This window comes from Lycium barbarum, chromosome 6, assembly GCF_019175385.1.
Source record: "Lycium barbarum isolate Lr01 chromosome 6, ASM1917538v2, whole genome shotgun sequence".
NCBI classification, from domain to species: Eukaryota; Viridiplantae; Streptophyta; class Magnoliopsida; order Solanales; family Solanaceae; genus Lycium; species Lycium barbarum.
Window position 1 is genome coordinate 105913138 of NC_083342.1, and position 21046 is coordinate 105934183.

Consider the following 21046-nt stretch of genomic DNA (forward strand, 5'->3'; position numbering starts at 1 on the left):
CACATCAGTTCACTCTAATGATCATTGGATTTAGTGCATACTGACTTAGTAGATCATCTTTCCTGACTCAAAATACCATCAAATTGATTACGTATTATAAATTGATCACTACATATCGTTGATTTCCTTTATTTATCACTAAATATCATTGATTCCCTTTGTTGATCACTAAATATGGGTGAATCAAGTAGTATCTGTTGCAACAACCGTAATATCTGTTGCAACAAGTGTAGTATCTGTTGCAACAACTGTAGTATCTATTGCAGAAAGTGACATAGTTGTTGAACAGGTCCTTACTCTTGTTCGATAAACGCAACAAGTTACCCAGTTACTGCAACAAGTCACTCCATTTGTTGGAAAAACCCTAACATGTAACTTAGTTGCTGCAACAAAGCCTGTCAGTCGTTGCAACATATTGCTTACTTGTTGGAAATCTTTTAGTAGTTGGATAAAACCCAACAAGATACTAGTTGCTGCAATAAGTCTTGTTACTTATTGGATAAAACCCAACAAGTTACAGAGCTGTTGCAACAGATTCATTACTTGTCGGAAACTGTTCAGCAATTTATTAACAAGAATACACACATTTGTTATTTGAACACGATCAACATATCATATAAACCGAGTTCACAAACACCAAGAACATAAATTATCATTCTAAAAAAAGAACAACATTAAAATGTCATAAAGTTCCAAAAAATAACTATTATTACAACACAGTGCAATTAACAACTATGGAGCATTTTGGCTTGGACATGTTGTTTTTTGTGCCAGCTGTTTTGCATAAGGAGCATTTGTTTTTCCTCGTTCGCAATGATTCCACGCCTCCTCTTTGTCCGCCTTCTTTCGGGTTTGCTAGAATCAACATATGGAGGAGGTATCTCTCTCTCTAATTCAAAACTTCTTTTCAAGATTTTTTTTGGGGGGTGAGTGGTGCAAAAAACAAAAAACAAAAACTTTTCAAAACTTTTTTTTAAACAATTTTTTTTTAGGTGGGTGGGTGGAGTAACAAACCAAAGAAAAAAAATTCTTTTCAAGATTTTTTTTTGCGGGGGAGGGGGGGGGGGGGGGGGGGAGTGCAAAAAATCATAACAAAAACTTTTCAAAACTTTTTTTTTTAAATAAAATTAATTTTTTTTGGAGGGTGAGGTGGTGGGACCGGGGGGGGGGGGGGGAGGTGGTACCAAAAAAAAACTTTTCAAAATCTTTTTTAAAAAAACATTTTTTTGGGGGGCGGGGGGCAAGGGCAGGAGGCTGGGGGCAGCGAGGGCGTGGGGGCGGGGGGGGGGGGGGGGCAGGGGGTATTTTATGGTTTATATGGGTTGGGTCAAAGTGTTAAAAATAAAACTTTGAGGCAAAGTGTAAAAAACAAAGCTTGGGGTCAAAGTGTTAAAAATATAACTTTGGGGCAAGTCAAAACTCACTAATCACTAATCCAAAGTTTATCACCTACTCAATTAAAAAAACTAGAGTTACCTCAACTCAATTTTCAAACCTTTTTGTCACCTTTAATTAAAAGCCCATTAAAAACCTTTTTGTCACCTTTATCACCCTTACTTATTGAATAGAAAAAAATGATAAGACGAAGATATAAGTTTTGGGAATAAATCTTTATTGTTTCACGAATTGCACTTTCAATTGTGAAAGTCTAGCCTTTCTTTTCCTCTGCACATTTCTCATGTCTCAAGCAAAGTTATAGATTGGACCATATTCAAAATTCCAAGAAATTGTTTCAACAATTAGTTGTCAATATACGCATGTCAGTATCACGTACCCCTCTGGTATATTAATTTTCTATTTTCCAGTGAGAATCTAACCAAAGGATCGTATGTAGGAGAAATAGTAGGGACGCTTTCATAATGAAACCAAGACCACTACTATATCAAAATCATAATTTTTTTGGTGTATTCTTAATCCTTCTTTATCTTAGTTCTTTTCCTAGTTCTCCTATTTAGTTCGAATTCGAAGTTAAAATTGGATATTGAACAAACAATAATATAATATACTCTATCCGTCTCAATTTATGTGACACCATTAGACTTGATATAAAATTTTAAAAAGAAAGTAATATTTTTGAAATTTGTGCTTCGAAACAAATCTTAGATATTTATGTGATTATAAATCGTTTCATTAAGAGTAAAAGAAATCCAGTGACATTATTTTTGAAACAGAGTAAAAGAAAATTATGTCGCATAAATTGGGACAGAGGGAATACAAATTTAATCATTATGATAAGGCTTGATACATAGATAACTCCTTAAATTTATCAGTAAATTCTATTTAGACAGTCAAACTAAGTTTTGTTCCAATTAAGCATCTGAACACATAATAAAGTGTTTCTATTAAACACTTTCTGTTAAATTTTGAAAAAGCTTTTACGCGTGTTCTCAAATATCCATTGGGTAGTTAAGTTAACCAAATAAAATATATCACCTCCTTTAATTATACACACCAACCTTAATTACGTGACATATTTTAAGGGTTTAACTTATTTATGTAACGGATGTTTGAAAACACACACATTTTTTTTAAAATTGAACTGAAAGTGTCTAATAGGAACACTTTATTAGTTTAGGTGCTCAATCGAAACAAACCTTAATTCTAGTGTCCAAATGAAATTTACCGACAAATTTAAAAGGCAACAGCGTATTAATAGCTTGTTTGGATGGTTGTTATCCATTGTACTGTGTTGTGTTGTGTTGTTGGCTTAAATACAATATTTGTTTTGATTGTTATTTTAATTTTATTGTATCGTACGGTTAAATTCATCGTTACGTAATGACAAAAAGTCTCATTTATACAACGACTGATTTAGTGTTATTGCGTCGTTACCTTTTTTTTTTTTTTCATTTTATCTTTACTTATTATCTAATAATCATATTTTATCCTTTATCATATCTTTTTATGATAAGTATATACCGTACCTACTTTTCTTGTATGCTTATCCTTCAAATTGTTGATGTCTAATATTAGGTAACGATGGAAACTGATATAATCTACTCAAGTAATACGATACATTATCAAAAAAAATATGATAAAATATTGAAGTGTGTACACGTCCAATCAAACATAAGTATCCAGTAAAGAAAGAGGCCCAAAAAATTATCCTGCCAATCAAACTGTACAATCAATTAAACACATGGTACAAGAGACGCAAAGCTCATAAATCTGCTTCATTATTCTTTTTTCCGATCTGTGCCTCACTACTCTCAATGGCTCCTTCATTATTATCATCATCATCAAAGGGAGTAGTAATATCAGTGCCGGCACTAATTCTCTCCGGCGCCGCCTTGTCCGGCGTATTCCTCTTCTTTCTTTTCTGGTCACCACCGTGTAACTGCCCTGTCACTCCAACAGTTTCTGCTGTCGGTGGGTCCAGATCCGGCAACGGAGAAGGGATATCCACGTCATCAGAAGATATAGAGTGGGTGAAGAAACAGATCGAGGGTAATGGACTACATATGGCTGATAATGTGTTACGTAAAGGGATTAATCCTCGTACACGTCAGCAGCAGCTCCAGGATCTTCTTCAGTATGAAAAAACTTTCTCAATTTATGTTTTTACTTTTTTTTTCATGCTTGGATTAACATGTGATTGCTTGTAAATTCAGTAATTTTTAGAAATGGCATCACATATATAGACATCTTAACTTGACCTCAAATGACCAGGGGCGGATGCAGTAAGAGGCCAGGGTGTGAACACCCTGGACAAAAAATTACAGTGTAAATTTAGGGTAAATTTTTTGTGTTCATGTACATATATTAAATTTTGAACACCCTGAACATATATTACAATGTATATTTAGGTCCAGTTATTTTTCCGAACACCCTTAGTGAAAATCCTGGATCCACCACTACAAATGACAAGTAAACACACCAACTTTGAAGAATGCACACTTAGTTTAAGTTGGCCCGTTAAACACCCGACTTTGAAAATGTACATCTTGGCCTGGTTAAATTTAAGTTGTCTAGATGTGCATTTTCAAAGTTGAGGTGTTTACTTGCCAGTTGTGGCCAAGTTAAGGGGCCTATCTATGTATTCTTGGGAATTGATTGGTTGTACTTGAATTCGTTTTTTTCTATTTGAGTACTAGGTGACACTGGTTGAGGTAGATACATAGCGAGTTGAAGTAGTTCCAAGTTCGTGTTGTTGTAGTAATTTGTTCATGATTTTTGTTTCTGGGGTTCTGGATTGTTATACATTTGCATGAGGAGGTTTCCGAATATCTACTTACTCTCTTTCAATTTGTTTGTATTACTTTCCTTTTAAGAATGCCTCTTTCCTTTTCTTGCAACTCTTTAATTCCAACTTTTCATGCTTGGATTAATATGTGATTTTGTGCGTATGGTGAAGTTTGGGTGTTTCGCAGAAGGTCACTCAACTTGTAGTGTAATTGCATTAAATAGTCAAACTTGTTTTTACTAACCACAAATAACTGAACTCACACTTTACTTCATACGATACTATTCTTGCCATTTTCCAGCCAGCTTCACCGGAAATCACAACCATTTTCATTAAAAAAAATGTATGATACAGGTATACTTGAGGATGTATAATTGCGGTGAGCTTATTTATTATGGATCAGAATTAAATGCTATTTATCTTTTTTGATCAATTAAGATAATAGCGATATATCAACTTGAAAGAAAAATCTAAACCACATGCCTCATATCTACAATGTTAAAATAAGCTTCAGTTGGTAACATTAAAATAGTTTTATTTAATGAAATGGTTGTGATTTTTCAGTAAATTTGGATGGAAAAAGGAAAGAATGATATTGAATAAATAAATGTGAAAATTGAGTGATTTGTGGTTAAAAATAAATTTGATGATTTTACCGCAATTATGCTGACCTTCTGTGAAATTAACCTGGTGAAGTTTTGATTTAGCAGTCAAAAAGATCATGCCTTTATTGTGATTGCTTGTAGATTCAGTAATTTGTAGAAATTCTTGGCAAATGTTTGGTTGTACTGGAATTTGTTTCTTCTTGTGGAGTACTAGGTGACACTGTTTAAGGTAGAAACATAGCGAGTTGAAGTACTTCCAAGTTCGTGCTGCTTTAGTAATTTGTTCATGCTTTTTGTTTCTGGAGTTCTGGATTTTTGTGTAGTTGCATGAGGAGTTTTCCTACTATCTACTTAGTTTAAAAAGATATATAATCTAGACGGGAATTAATGTATAATCTAAATGATGAGTACTAATGATGGCAAAAAGATATGAAAAATTTTATTAAAAAAAATGATGAGCATAACGATGGCAAAATCTTTGATCAGGAATCAAAGAACTCAAAGTTTTTCTTAAGGGGGAATAGAAGATAAGAGGGCTCCATTTTATTCTTTCCCATGGGGCTGGTTGTTGATTTTTCTCAACAAAAGTAGATGACTAAGAAGCTATTGGTACAGTTCATAAATGAAATTACCTTATTTTATCAAAACCAGAAGAAGATTGATTAAGGGGGCATTGTACTTCGATAAGTGTTAGTAATAAACAATGGAAAAAATTACACTTATTATAGATGACACATAGACCCCAACTAGCTTGGGTAAGAGGCGTAGTAGTTGTTGCAGTTGTTATAAAAATGAAGCATAGACATATATGGTTCGGAGCATGCTTTTCTCTTGTATGCATCTGAAGTGTTGATCAAGTGCTAGTTCTAGTAGCTACTAAGTTGTAATTCGACTTCTATATTATAACCTCTGTGTTTTTTTTCAGGTTCAAGGGCATATCACATTATGAAGAACAAGCAAATAATCACACAGCCCTTCCTTGTCCTGGTGAACTCCTCGTAGAAGAGCACCATAGCAATTATGGAGAACCATGGGCTGGAGGGAGGGATGTTTTTGAATTCCTTGCAGAGTCAGCCCATCTAACCCCAAATTCCCAAGTTCTTGAGATTGGATGTGGGACTCTTCGTGTTGGATTACATTTCATCCGGTATTTGAACCCAGAACACTTCCACTGTCTTGAGAGAGATGAACTTTCTTTAATGGCTGCATTCAGGTATGAGCTTCCATCCCAAGGGCTATTACACAAGCGTCCCCTTATCGTTAGAGGTGAAGACATGGATTTCAGTAAATTTGGATCCGGAACTATGTATGATCTGATATATGCAAGTGCTGTTTTTCTACATATGCCTGATAAACTTGTTTGGATTGGTTTGGAGAGGTTAGCTGGTAAATTGAGACCTTTAGAAGGTCGAATCTTTGTGTCACATAATATCAAGTTCTGTTCACGGTTGAGAGGAGAAGAATGCACAAAGAGGCTGAATGATTTAGGGCTAGAGTACATTGGCAAGTTTACACATGATAGTTTGCTATTCAATCACTATGAAATTTGGTTTGGATTTAGGAGATTCAGAGCTTGAAGTTGTTTTCAACTTGTTTGAAGACCTATTATTCTCATGTCTAAAGCTATCGTGGAGCTGCATTCAAAGCACGCTCTTGCCCGTACATTCTTTTGTTGCAGTTCTTTGCTGGAAGTCTGGCACGAATAGATCTTTGTAGCATTTGTGTGTAAGAGATACTGCAATTTCCCATATGGGGGTGGATCGTCATTTACAGAAAGGGTAGCTCCTATACTTGAAGAATCGAGCATTAGCTACAGAGACTGATCATGTGAAGAAGAAAGAATTTCTTGCAGAAAATCTGGTGTATGAAACAAGTTTGATCTGTATCCTACCTGAGTTTGTAACTTTTGGTGTATCGTAAACTTCTAGCTGTGGCAGGCTTTTTAATATCTGCTCTTTGTGCATTATTTCGGTGACCACTTGTGAATCAAGTGAGCTAATTCTTATTCTTCCTTCTAGACTTTAATCATCCTACTCCAGTAGGAGACTATCTAATTTTGAAAGTATAAGTTCTTTCTTTCACTTGTTTATAGAAACCCCTCTCTCCCTCCCACCAAATGCTTGCAGGAATAGTGCTCCATGTGCTTCTTTGAACTCTTGCTAGTTCCAACATTGCAAAAGATCTTTAGTGGTTCTTTGTATGTGGCATTGCAACTCAAGTAATTTCTTTATAAGCTCCATAACTTTCTCATAAACGTGCGGTGAATGAAAAGGTGATATGTATGACTGTATCCTTATATCCTTCCTCATAAAGTATACACCCATTACAATTATTCCCCTCTTTTGTAAATTATGTTGTTTCGAACATGCCTCATAAGATACTAATCAAGTCATTCTACTTAGTACAGACTACCTTCCATGGCCAACTGGACTGTGGTTTAGTGCATATCTATACCCTTACAATAACTTTTTCGAGTCTGGAACCAAAATGCCTCCAAAAAACACATTTTGAATCAAAATACCTCAACAAAAAAAATGTTACCAAACTACCTTTAGCGCAGTAATTTACTGCACTAAAGCAGTTAATGAGGACAGCTCTGTTAACTACTATAGCGCAGTAATTTACTGCGCTATAGTGTCCCTCCTTTTTTTTCGGCCCTTTTGGTTAATCCTTCTTTCATTATATTTTTTAACGTAATTTGACCATAGATTAATCATGCTTCGGGACCCCGAAGCTTTAATATTTTATATAGAACCCTACTTATCTTTGTGCGATTAATAAGGTAGGATCAATACATCAAGGACACACAAAAGTTCGGATGATTGTTTTAGTGGTTGAAAAGTGCTCGAACGCCATTTTCGTTTGAAGGCTCGGTGACATTAGCTTGAAGTTCTTTACGAATACTTAAACTTGTTCATTAATAATTAATTAAAAGTTAGTCAAAATGGCAATATTCATACAAAAAAAAAAAACTTAATTAAATTGCATCATTCATAACCTTGAATAGATGAAAATACTTAAACTTGTTCATTAATAAGAAATTCAAACTTTTTAAAATACAATCATCAAAGTAAGAAAAAAACTTAAAAAACATTAATCAATTAATGCCCTTGAGTTGATCTTCCGCCACCACCGCGAGATGTGCCGCCACCACTAGAGGTACTTCCACCACGAAAGTTTCCTCCACCACGAGAGGTACTTCCACCGCGAGATGTAGTTTAACCACCATGCCGTAAGGGACACTTGCGCTTATCATGACCAACATAATTGCAAAATGAGCATTTTCGAGTGTATCTCCCCGGTGGAACATCCATTTCATTATGAATACGCGAGTATGCATTCTTTCTGAATTTACGGATAAATGCTTTATTTGCAACCATTGAAAATGGATCCGGTGGCCAATAACTCTCACTACCAAGTGGGTAGAACCTTCCAGCATATGTTCTTGCATAATTTTCAACTGTATATTCCTCAGCCATGTACGGGAGGCGTTCTTTCCCATTGCGATAAAACACCTGAAGGCATGAGAACATGGCATGTGATATGATTGCCACTTGCCGCATGTGCATGTTTTTGGAATCTCACAAATTGTGTTGACGTTACCGCCTTTACCTTGGTGCACACTTATTGTGAGTTCAAATATGCGCTCTGCAGAGTTGTACTCCATCCGGTCATGTTTCTGAGTCTTATATTTGTGGTACTCGAACAGTTTTGACGGTTTTGGCATCCATCTTAGACCTGTTGTTGCATGTGCTTTGGCCTCTTTTGATCTACTGATGAACCGCTCCACAACCTGCTTAAATGTCATTCTCACCATTGCGATGACGGGTAGTCTCCGTGCAGATTTCAACAAGCCATTGAATGACTCAGAGCTGTTTGTTGTCAGCATACCCCATCGCCTTCTTTCATCCTGGTGTAATGTCCATTTGTCTTTATCAATTGCATTCAACCAGTGGAAGGCTTCCTCATTTTCCCGCCTAATAATGTCTGCAGGTTAAACTTCTTCTCCTGATGCTCTGTTGCAGCCGCCCACATCCAATTGCAAAGTGCTGGGATTCGATATGCCTTTTGGAAGTTTGCCTTCAAATGCTTTAAACAATAACGATGGTAGGCAAAGGGTGGCTGCCACCCCTGCAAATTGAACATATTATGCAATATGCCAGCATGTCTGTCTGATATCACACATATTCCCATGCGATTCTTAATAACGTGTTGCCTTAAGTAGTCCGAAAACATACCCCACGTATTAATGCTCTCATTAGCTGCAATTGCAAAAGCTAGAGGGAATATAGCTCAATTTGCATCCATTCCAACTGCTATTAGCAGCTTTATGTCATACTTCCCGTACACATATATTCCATCTATTGATATTACAGGCCGATAATGAGCAAAACCATCAATGCATGGTTTGAAGGCCCAAAACACAAAATCAAAAATATTACCGGGCACACCAGGCTTCGATTTGAGCTTCCATTCAACAACAGTACCATGATTGAAGTGTTGTAGAGCCGCCATGTATCTCGGCAACGTCTTGAAAGAGCCCTCCCAATTGCCGAAGATCATCTCATGTGCACGCCTACGCCCAAGATACGCCTTCCTCCTAGTAACATTTTTGCTATATACTTTGAGGACGGCTCTAATACAATCTTTAATAAGGAACCTGAAAAAGTTGAAATATCAGCATATAACAACGAGGAACATTATATTAACACCAAAAATAAAATAAACTTAGGCGAAGGGGATACCTTGGGTTTTCTCTAATGTCGCCAACTAATACACGCGCAATCAAATTAGTATCTAGATTGCAATGATCATCTGGGAGGTCACCCATATCACAAGTGTGCTTTGTGTAGAACTTTGAAATAGTCCACATCTTTTCAGCAGTTTCCTTACCACGGAGCATCCATTCGCAGCCTTGATATTTTCGTTTGCAGATCAATCGCCAAAGTTTTCGTGTGGAATCATCAACTTTAAACTCCCTCATCCCTTGGATGCAATAAATCTTAACAACCCTTTGCAATGATTTTTTCGAGCCGAAAATCATCCATTTTTCAATATGAGCCTTTTGTTTTAAAAGATCCACTGGCTCTTTCCACAAACGTCGCCGAATATGATCATCATCCCTAGTAAAGACAAAGGCATCTGGGCGATCTTGAAGATGATCAAGATAGGGGATCTCATCGGAATGCTACTGAATTGGGGTCCACTCTTGCTGTTGAAATTGGCTTTGCGGCTAAACCGGAGTCGACACTTGCTGTTCAAATGGTTGCTGTGAACTCAGTTCCTCCCCGTGTGCCGGACTGTTCATCATGTCTTGCAACAGTTCTACTTGATGTTGAGGATTAGTTCCAACCTCAATCTCATCGTCACTTTCCTCCGCATTAGGTATTTCTCACTATCGCTGGATGATGTCACTATATAATTCGGATAATCCGGACCATCCATAGCAGGCCTTTGCCTATAATTTGGTGCAACCACCACATTCTCCCTACATAAGAAATTAGGGTGTTTTAACTACTACACATCAAATAACACTATTGATGTTAAAAAAATAGACGTACCGATAGTAATCAACTGCACCGAAACTTGAGGAAGGACCATTGCTTTGAGTTGTTGGATAGGTTGAGGATGTTCCAACCTGATTCATCCATCCCGATTGAGAAGACCGTCTGATATGATCCATATCAGGTGTATAACCCCTAAATAATATAATCGACATCATTAGTAGCATTCAAGTGCCACTACACATAATAATAATAATAATAATAATAATTATTATTATTATTACTACTATATAGAAGCACCAGTTGGGGTGCTTTTTGGTCGACCGTTGTGGTCTTTTGGTCGTCCATTGTGGGCCCTTAAAAAAATCCCTAAAAAATAAAATAAAAAATGGGCCCCATATTAAACAGTCCCATAAAAAAAATTGTGGGCCCCATATTAAACACTAACCAGTATTAAAAAAAAAAAAGGTGGAAACCACCACATCCAAACTCACGGGAAAAAAAAGTGAACCCCATATTAACAAAAAAAATTGTGGGCCTCATATTAAACACCAACCAGTATTAAAAAAAAAAGTGGAAACCGCCACATCCAAACTCACGTAAAAAAAAAGTGGACCCCATATTAACAGAATCAAGCAAAAAAAAATTGTGGGCCCCATATGTATTAAACAACAACTAATATTAAAAAAAATGTAGGCCCCATATTAAACACCAACCAGTATTTAAAAAAAAAAAAAAGTAGAACCCACCACATCCAAACTCACGGGAAAAAAAAGTGGACCCCATATTAATAAAATCAAGCAATATTAAAAAAAAAGTGAATCCCATATTAAAAAAATAAACAATGTTAAAAAAAAATATGGGCCCCATATTAAACACCAACCAGTATTAAAAAAAAAAAAAAAAAAAAAAAAGTGAAAGCCACCACATCCAAACTCACGGGAAAAAAAAGTGGACCCCATATTAACAGAATCAAGCAATATTTAAAAAACAAAAAGTGAATCCCATATTAATAAAACAAACAATGTGTCACGACCCAACTCCGTAGGCCGCGACTAGTGTCCGTGCTGGACACCCAAACGTACCCAATAACCCAAACTAGCATATCAGCAGAATATTTTTAAATGAAAAAAAAAATCAATTGGCGTTAGTAATTATCATAAATGAACCGACATAGTACATGGAAGCCGATAAGGCTGTCACAGATCATATCATCCAAAACATATACAGAACCCACACAAGTATGTCTACAGACCTCTACAGAACATAACAGAATCATAAGACGAGACAGGGCCCCGTCGTACCCCTGAATAATGTACATATATACGATAGCAGAAGACTGTACCAAAATATGGGCTCCGGATAAAGGAGCGCTCCAAAATAGCAGAATAAAGTCCTAAGCGGGCGGATCAGCAAACCTGTCGTTTGTACCTGCGCGGCATGAAAACGCAGCCCCCGAAGGAAGGGGGTCAGTACGAAATATGTACTGAGTATGTAAAGCACGGAACGTAGTAAACAAAGTCATAATCGAAGCAGAAGATACAGAAAATGAACTGAATATCCAGATTAGCAAAATGCTGATCATATAGCATAAATAATATTCGCTGGAAACATATGTCGTACCTGGTCCCATTATGGAACAAGATCATAACCGAAACAGAGCTTACAGAGAAGTGAGTGTAACATCCGAAGTATCAAATGCATATTTTCGAAACATGAGGAGTGTGTACAGAAACATATACCATATCATATCCGACCCCTTCCAAGGGACTCGGCAAACAGAACGTGGCCACCCCCCGACGCTGGTGCCACCACACATAAGGAGCAGAATAGGGGATAACCCCGTAACATAACATATCATATCAGATGGCCATATCAGATCATATCATATCATATCAGAGTGTGTACATGGCACAGCATACTCCACAACCCATGTACATGTATACCTGCCCCCTCACATCGAGGCACGGCGAACAATGCAGAGGAATACGCTTGACAACATATCCTGGCCCGGGCTCAGTGTGGGAAACATTGGGGCATCCACGAATGGAGTAGTGAGAAACTAATGCAAATTAAAATATAGCACATTTACGGAGACTCAGTAGCATAATTCAGATGACAAACCATATGACAGAAGCGGAGCAGTAATCATAGTGTATGCATTTCGGATATCCCAATAGCATATGTCAAAATAAGCTTTTTGTAATCATTTTCATGTTTCAAAATACATTATGGGGCTTATCAAAATAATTCAAACGAATGTCATATATTTCCAGAGACTCAATAAGACCTATCGGATGACAAATCGAAATAATGAAATCGGACAGAATCATAGTGAGTGTATTTCGGTTGTCATAATGGATTACAGAAGCATAATCTTTCTAAGTTCGTTTCCAAGTTCCGAAACAGTTTTACAAGACTTAATGGAATATTTAAAACAAGTTTTATTTAGTAATTACAAGCGTAGTTAAAAACATTTCTTTAAAAAAACGCTCGAAGACAAGTCATAACCACTAAAAGGGTAAAATCGGAAATAGTGGGCCCACCTCGGGACAACGAAGCGGTGGGCTCAAATTACGTATTTTAAGCTTATAAAGTCACCTACGGAGATTCTGGGGACATTCCATAATTTTCTAAACAATTTGCGGAAGTTTGCACAATTCTTTCAATAAAGCATACTTATAGGGTTCAATTCCATTGAATGAAAAAGGGGTATTTTCAAATGCGGATTCCGATGAGCAGAATACTTTCCGAGGCTCGAATCCGATCCTAGTACACCTAGGACATGCCAAAAGAATAATCGGGATAGCTTTACATACCTTGTATGCTCTTTACGCCTTTCCAAATTCAATTCCCGTTTCGCCCAAAATCTGCAATTGGTCACATTTACCAATTCTCAATTTCCAATCTTTAAGTATTCAATCTTTATTCATAATTGCCTACAGAAATTTGGGCAGCATCTCCCCTATACATATAGCATCCCCGAGAATTTAACTCGGCCAAAACAATCAACAACAACCCAACAACAACATAAACAACAACAACAATCACTGTAAACACAATATAACTTAACTAGCTATCTTCCCAACATAATGTCATAACCTTCATTTCAACTTCAATTTCCAAACTAACCTCAATGGTTTCACATTCATCATCTAGATCATCACAATATAATTTGGAAATATTTCATATCATTTCTACGAAATATTCACAAGATATACAAAATATACAAACTTTCCACCAAAACATAATTCACCCAAAACTTCAAATCTTCAACCTACATATTCATAACATATTTCCATCTTCCAATTTCATCAACCATAATCATAATTTACACCTTAACAATTCCATTTTCATAATTACATAAATCTACCATAAAATCACAAAACTTCCCATAACAACTTAACAACCAACCTTTCATGCTAATATGGACTTACATCCCTCCAAATCCACCAACCAACATAGCCATTCACATTTAAAACTTCATTTCCATATTTACATAAAATTACATTAAAATCACATAAGTTCCTATAATCATTTTCCAACAATTTTTCATGCCATCTTAAACCATTTTTCCTCCACATTATACAAGTGAACTACATTTATTTTCATCCAAAATTCTCTTCAAATCTCATTCCATAATTCACAATGCCAACGGACGAATTTATATCGCTATTTTCCCGTTCTAATCCGTTAAAACTTTAAATAAACTTGTTAGCAATGAAAAGGAACCTTATTCATACCTTAAGAATTCAGCCACCACGTTATCACCCTCCTCCTTGGTTGATTTTTAGCTCAAATTGAAGACAACGCAGCGTACAACACTTTTCCCTTCATGGGCTTCGGGATTCGGGGCTCGGATTTTGGTCAAAATTAGTTTTTCTTCTCTCCAAAGCTCCTCTCTCTCTCTTTCCAGAATTTTCTGGTTGTTACAGGTCTTAAAATGAGGAGGAAGGCCGAAATTTTCACTTATAAAAACTTGGGTAATGGGCCTAACCCGGTTGGGCTCGGATTGGGCCTAGCCCACTAACCTTTCTGCATTAAAACGTCCATATCTCCTTGTCCCGACGTCACCTGGGAACCCACGACCTATGGTTGGAAAGATAATTCAATTATCTACAACTTTTATTTCTTGGTATTTTTCCAAATTCCAAACTTATAATACCGTTTTTGCCCCCCAAAGTCAGGTCACCCGAAAACGTTTTCTTAAAAATATTCGTTTGGAGGACTTCCACTTTGATTTGGCCCAAGGGTCCTTCTTGAGTTGTGTTTAACTTCACATATGTGATTCATATAATTTGTCACATGTCCCAAAAAAAATCTTGACGTGTGGGCCCCACCTCAACTTATAATTAATCCGACGTTCAAAAATACGGGATGTAACATCCTCCCCCCTTTAGAACATTCGTCCTCGAATGTTCAACTAGCCTTATGGGGTATTATGATACGTCGGAGAGGTCTCTTTCTTTCCTTCAAAATTTCCCCAAACGTTACTATTACTGTCCCCCTTTTACGTACTCGCCCCTCTTTTTTTTTTTTTCTATTTCCGAACATCGTTGTGCTGGAACGTCCCGGCCTTAGCTGGCGACGGAACTAGTGTCAGTTTACTTATAATATCTGTACCATGTCTTTCGCTTTGTCTCTCAAATTCTGTTCGGTTAATGTCTTTCATACCTCACGACACTGGCTGCTGAGGTCCACCTGTCGGTCGGTACAATCATGAATGGGGTGTCATGTGTACAAATACACATTTACTACCATTTTGCTTACAAAACAATTCTCAAACGCTTATTCAAACTTACTCTCATTCCCAAGCTGCATTGCGCTATCTTCTTCCTCACCAGCTTATCTTGTCTTAGTCTACCCGACTTCTTGAGTGTTTCTAATCACTCCGCATATCCTAATTTCCTTTAAGTTACCTCAAATTTCCCATTCATCCCTTATTCCTATACTTGTGAAAATTTTAGTTTACTTCCCAGGGGGTCACCCATCCCAGAATTGCTCTGGCCCTAGCACGCTTAACCTTACAACTTTAATGCATTTAGGCACGTTAAGGCCGTTATAATTACACCAATTGCCCTGCACGTCCTTTGTCACGTAATTTAAGACAAGTCGGGGTCTTGACAGCTTTTCAAAACGTTCTCGTAGCGGGTCCCACCCCGACCTAGCGAGAATTCTTTTACTTTTCTGACTATATAGTTACCGTGTTGCCCCCTGTACGTCTTCAATATTTACCTCCATGTATATATATATATTTGAGTCGTGAGCGAACCACTCAATTCCCGACTGCTTGTCATACACTTTGTATTCTTTCAATTAGAGGAAACTTGATCGTTGGACATTTTTGCCCTTCCACATATTTTTGCCCTTCACATGGGCTGTGCCAAAACAAAATGGGGTTGGAACATATTTCTGGTTCATTTAAATAAATTGCGAACTTGCTACTCGTATATGCTTTCTCGAGATAAAATTTTCCAAACAAGGATAATGCTTCTTACAAATGACATGGAGGGTATCTCTTAAACTTTTAATCCAACATAATAGATTTACCCTATCGGTATCGACCTTCAAGACATGTTAAGAATTTATGTCTCATTTTCCTCTTCGTATTCCTAGAAAAGTTTGGGCAGAGGTTCCTCTGCATTTCTTACTATCCCAAAACCTGTACACAGGAAATACCAACCATGCCTCACAGGGCCAACACATATACGTATATACATATCATATCATATCGCATCATAGCTACACGGGGCTAACAATTTCAAATAAGAGTACAAAGATGCCGAGGCTTACCTCACATGCCCAACTCAAATGGCACCTGCTACACTTTCCTGTTTATTTTTCTTTTTAATCTTCAGCTTGTGTTTCAATCGTACTTCAAATACCTTACCCAGCATACGTCTTTCATACCATTACTTACCTGTGTACTGTGCAGCTTCCAATATCATCAGTCGCTGTCTTACGTCGATACCGTCCTCCAGCTGAAATCAACGGTTAATAAAAAAAGGAATTCATTTCCTAAAGCTGGCTCTATCGCACGATCTAAGATTCAAAGAAAGGTAACACCCTAAATGCCCTGTAGCCTCCTGTTTATAGATGTGGTGCACAACACACCGATAAACAAGACTCTACTAGACACGGTCTGTAGACATTCCGAGGACGAACTGCTCTGATACCACTTTTGTCACGACCCAACTCCGTAGGCCGCGACTAGTGTCCGTGCTGGACACCCAAACGTACCCAATAACCCAAACTAGCATATCAGCAGAATATTTTTAAATGAAAAAAAAAATCAATTGGCGTTAGTAATTATCATAAATGAACCGACATAGTACATGGAAGCCGATAAGGCTGTCACAGATCATATCATCCAAAACATATACAGAACCCACACAAGTATGTCTACAGACCTCTACAGAACATAACAGAATCATAAGACGAGACAGGGCCCCGTCGTACCCCTGAATAATGTACATATATACGATAGCAGAAGACTGTACCAAAATATGGGCTCCGGATAAAGGAGCGCTCCAAAATAGCAGAATAAAGTCCTAAGCGGGCGGATCAGCAAACCTGTCGTTTGTACCTGCGCGGCATGAAAACGCATCCCCCGAAGGAAGGGGGTCAGTACGAAATATGTACTGAGTATGTAAAGCACGGAACGTAGTAAACAAAGTCATAATCGAAGCAGAAGATACAGAAAATGAACTGAATATCCAGATTAGCAAAATGCTGATCATATAGCATAAATAATATTCGCTGGAAACATATGTCGTACCTGGTCCCATTATGGAACAAGATCATAACCGAAACAGAGCTTACAGAGAAGTGAGTGTAACATCCGAAGTATCAAATGCATATTTTCGAAACATGAGGAGTGTGTACAGAAACATATACCATATCATATCCGACCCCTTCCAAGGGACTCGGCAAACAGAACGTGGCCACCCCCCGACGCTGGTGCCACCACACATAAGGAGCAGAATAGGGGATAACCCCGTAACATAACATATCATATCAGATGGCCATATCAGATCATATCATATCATATCAGAGTGTGTACATGGCACAGCATACTCCACAACCCATGTACATGTATACCTGCCCCCTCACATCGAGGCACGGCGAACAATGCAGAGGAATACGCTTGACAACATATCCTGGCCCGGGCTCAGTGTGGGAAACATTGGGGCATCCACGAATGGAGTAGTGAGAAACTAATGCAAATTAAAATATAGCACATTTACGGAGACTCAGTAGCATAATTCAGATGACAAACCATATGACAGAAGCGGAGCAGTAATCATAGTGTATGCATTTCGGATATCCCAATAGCATATGTCAAAATAAGCTTTTTGTAATCATTTTCATGTTTCAAAATACATTATGGGGCTTATCAAAATAATTCAAACGAATGTCATATATTTCCAGAGACTCAATAAGACCTATCGGATGACAAATCGAAATAATGAAATCGGACAGAATCATAGTGAGTGTATTTCGGTTGTCATAATGGATTACAGAAGCATAATCTTTCTAAGTTCGTTTCCAAGTTCCGAAACAGTTTTACAAGACTTAATGGAATATTTAAAACAAGTTTTATTTAGTAATTACAAGCGTAGTTAAAAACATTTCTTTAAAAAAACGCTCGAAGACAAGTCATAACCACTAAAAGGGTAAAATCGGAAATAGTGGGCCCACCTCGGGACAACGAAGCGGTGGGCTCAAATTACGTATTTTAAGCTTATAAAGTCACCTACGGAGATTCTGGGGACATTCCATAATTTTCTAAACAATTTGCGGAAGTTTGCACAATTCTTTCAATAAAGCATACTTATAGGGTTCAATTCCATTGAATGAAAAAGGGGTATTTTCAAATGCGGATTCCGATGAGCAGAATACTTTCCGAGGCTCGAATCCGATCCTAGTACACCTAGGACATGCCAAAAGAATAATCGGGATAGCTTTACATACCTTGTATGCTCTTTACGCCTTTCCAAATTCAATTCCCGTTTCGCCCAAAATCTGCAATTGGTCACATTTACCAATTCTCAATTTCCAATCTTTAAGTATTCAATCTTTATTCATAATTGCCTACAGAAATTTGGGCAGCATCTCCCCTATACATATAGCATCCCCGAGAATTTAACTCGGCCAAAACAATCAACAACAACCCAACAACAACATAAACAACAACAACAATCACTGTAAACACAATATAACTTAACTAGCTATCTTCCCAACATAATGTCATAACCTTCATTTCAACTTCAATTTCCAAACTAACCTCAATGGTTTCACATTCATCATCTAGATCATCACAATATAATTTGGAAATATTTCATATCATTTCTACGAAATATTCACAAGATATACAAAATATACAAACTTTCCACCAAAACATAATTCACCCAAAACTTCAAATCTTCAACCTACATATTCATAACATATTTCCATCTTCCAATTTCATCAACCATAATCATAATTTACACCTTAACAATTCCATTTTCATAATTACATAAATCTACCATAAAATCACAAAACTTCCCATAACAACTTAACAACCAACCTTTCATGCTAATATGGACTTACATCCCTCCAAATCCACCAACCAACATAGCCATTCACATTTAAAACTTCATTTCCATATTTACATAAAATTACATTAAAATCACATAAGTTCCTATAATCATTTTCCAACAATTTTTCATGCCATCTTAAACCATTTTTCCTCCACATTATACAAGTGAACTACATTTATTTTCATCCAAAATTCTCTTCAAATCTCATTCCATAATTCACAATGCCAACGGACGAATTTATATCGCTATTTTCCCGTTCTAATCCGTTAAAACTTTAAATAAACTTGTTAGCAATGAAAAGGAACCTTATTCATACCTTAAGAATTCAGCCACCACGTTATCACCCTCCTCCTTGGTTGATTTTTAGCTCAAATTGAAGACAACGCAGCGTACAACACTTTTCCCTTCATGGGCTTCGGGATTCGGGGCTCGGATTTTGGTCAAAATTAGTTTTTCTTCTCTCCAAAGCTCCTCTCTCTCTCTTTCCAGAATTTTCTGGTTGTTACAGGTCTTAAAATGAGGAGGAAGGCCGAAATTTTCACTTATAAAAACTTGGGTAATGGGCCTAACCCGGTTGGGCTCGGATTGGGCCTAGCCCACTAACCTTTCTGCATTAAAACGTCCATATCTCCTTGTCCCGACGTCACCTGGGAACCCACGACCTATGGTTGGAAAGATAATTCAATTATCTACAACTTTTATTTCTTGGTATTTTTCCAAATTCCAAACTTATAATACCGTTTTTGCCCCCCAAAGTCAGGTCACCCGAAAACGTTTTCTTAAAAATATTCGTTTGGAGGACTTCCACTTTGATTTGGCCCAAGGGTCCTTCTTGAGTTGTGTTTAACTTCACATATGTGATTCATATAATTTGTCACATGTCCCAAAAAAAATCTTGACGTGTGGGCCCCACCTCAACTTATAATTAATCCGACGTTCAAAAATACGGGATGTAACACAATGTTAAAAAACAAATGCTTAGAAAATCAAACAATTAAATCAATAATGATGAATTCATTGCCACATGCGTATCAACCCATTAGTGGGAGCAAATAAAATTATTATACAGCAACATACTTAAAATATTTATATATTAAAATAAGATAGAATTTAATTACTTTTTCATTTTTTCTTACTCTAATAAATGTGAAAAGAGATTAATGTCATAAAATAAAAAATAATATTAAATGGAGATCAAATAATTAATAAGGTAAATTAGTGAAATTATAATTCTAATTAACGTTTCCTTAAAAAATCGTGTAAAAAACAACATGACAAGTAAAATGAGTTAAACAAAAAATATTTGTGGTCCCACTCACTTTTTTATTTAAGGGCAAAAAAATGACGTTTTATATTTTATATTACCAACTCTTCTAAAAAGTAGATAGAAATATTTTATTATATTTCTATTTTTCTACTATATAGAAGCATCGGTTTACCCATGCTTCGTCAATAGTCACTCTTTTAAAAAAAAAAAAAACTAGACCCCACCCTCTCCAAACTCATGAAAAAAAAAAGATGGACCCAATATTAAAAAAGAAAAGAAAAAAGGCAACGTCAAAAAAAAAAAAAAAACATGCACCCCATATACTAAAAAAATCAAACAATATGCATGTAATTCCCAAAGTATCCCCATGGCCCCACATCCAAACTCACGGAAAAAAAGTGGAACCCACCACATCCAAACTCGCGGGAAAAAAAACATGGACCCCATATTAACAAAATCAAGCAATATTGATAAAAAAAATATGAATCCCATATTAAAAAAATAAACAATGTTAAAAAAAAAGTGCTTAGAAAATCAAACAATTAAATCAATAATGATGGATTCATTGTCATATGCGTATCAACCCATTAGTGGGAGCAAATGAAATTATTGTACATCAAACATACTTAAAATACTTATATATTAAAATAAGATAAAATTTATTTACTTTTTCATTTTTTCCTTACTCTAATAAATGTGAAAAGAGATTAATGTCATAAAAGAAAAAATAATATTAAATGGAGATCAAATAATTAATAAGGTAAATTAGTGAAATTATAATTCTAATTAACGTTTCCTTAAAAAATCGTGTAAAAAACAACATGACAAGTAAAATGAGTTAAACAAAAAGTATTTACTAAAAATTAAAAAATAGAAGTTCTTCATTTAGATAAAAAATCAAATTT

General features: G+C 36.5%; 1 protein-coding gene and 2 long non-coding RNA genes across 4 annotated transcripts; 1 reads left to right on the forward strand and 2 right to left on the reverse strand.

The window, feature by feature from the left end:
• The first annotated feature begins 3051 nt into the window (after window positions 1–3051).
• Window positions 3052–6883, forward strand: LOC132645228 (uncharacterized). The gene is made up of 2 exons (XM_060362087.1): window positions 3052–3532; window positions 5714–6883. The coding sequence occupies exons 1-2, from the start codon at window positions 3213–3215 to the stop codon at window positions 6363–6365; spliced, it is 972 nt and encodes a 323-aa protein (XP_060218070.1). The 5' UTR covers window positions 3052–3212; the 3' UTR covers window positions 6366–6883.
• A 4550-nt stretch (window positions 6884–11433) lies between these two features.
• Window positions 11434–14643, reverse strand: LOC132645230 (uncharacterized). Of its 2 annotated transcripts, XR_009584050.1 has the most exons (3): window positions 14036–14640; window positions 13112–13162; window positions 11434–11723 (listed from the first exon to the last, which is right to left on the reverse strand). It is a non-coding gene; the product is annotated as an uncharacterized LOC132645230 (long non-coding RNA). The 2 variants fall into 2 exon arrangements; XR_009584049.1 differs by having other exon boundaries at window positions 11434–13162; window positions 14036–14643.
• A 1945-nt stretch (window positions 14644–16588) lies between these two features.
• Window positions 16589–19795, reverse strand: LOC132645231 (uncharacterized). The gene is made up of 3 exons (XR_009584051.1): window positions 19191–19795; window positions 18267–18317; window positions 16589–16878 (listed from the first exon to the last, which is right to left on the reverse strand). It is a non-coding gene; the product is annotated as an uncharacterized LOC132645231 (long non-coding RNA).
• Between the last annotated feature and the right edge of the window lie 1251 nt (window positions 19796–21046).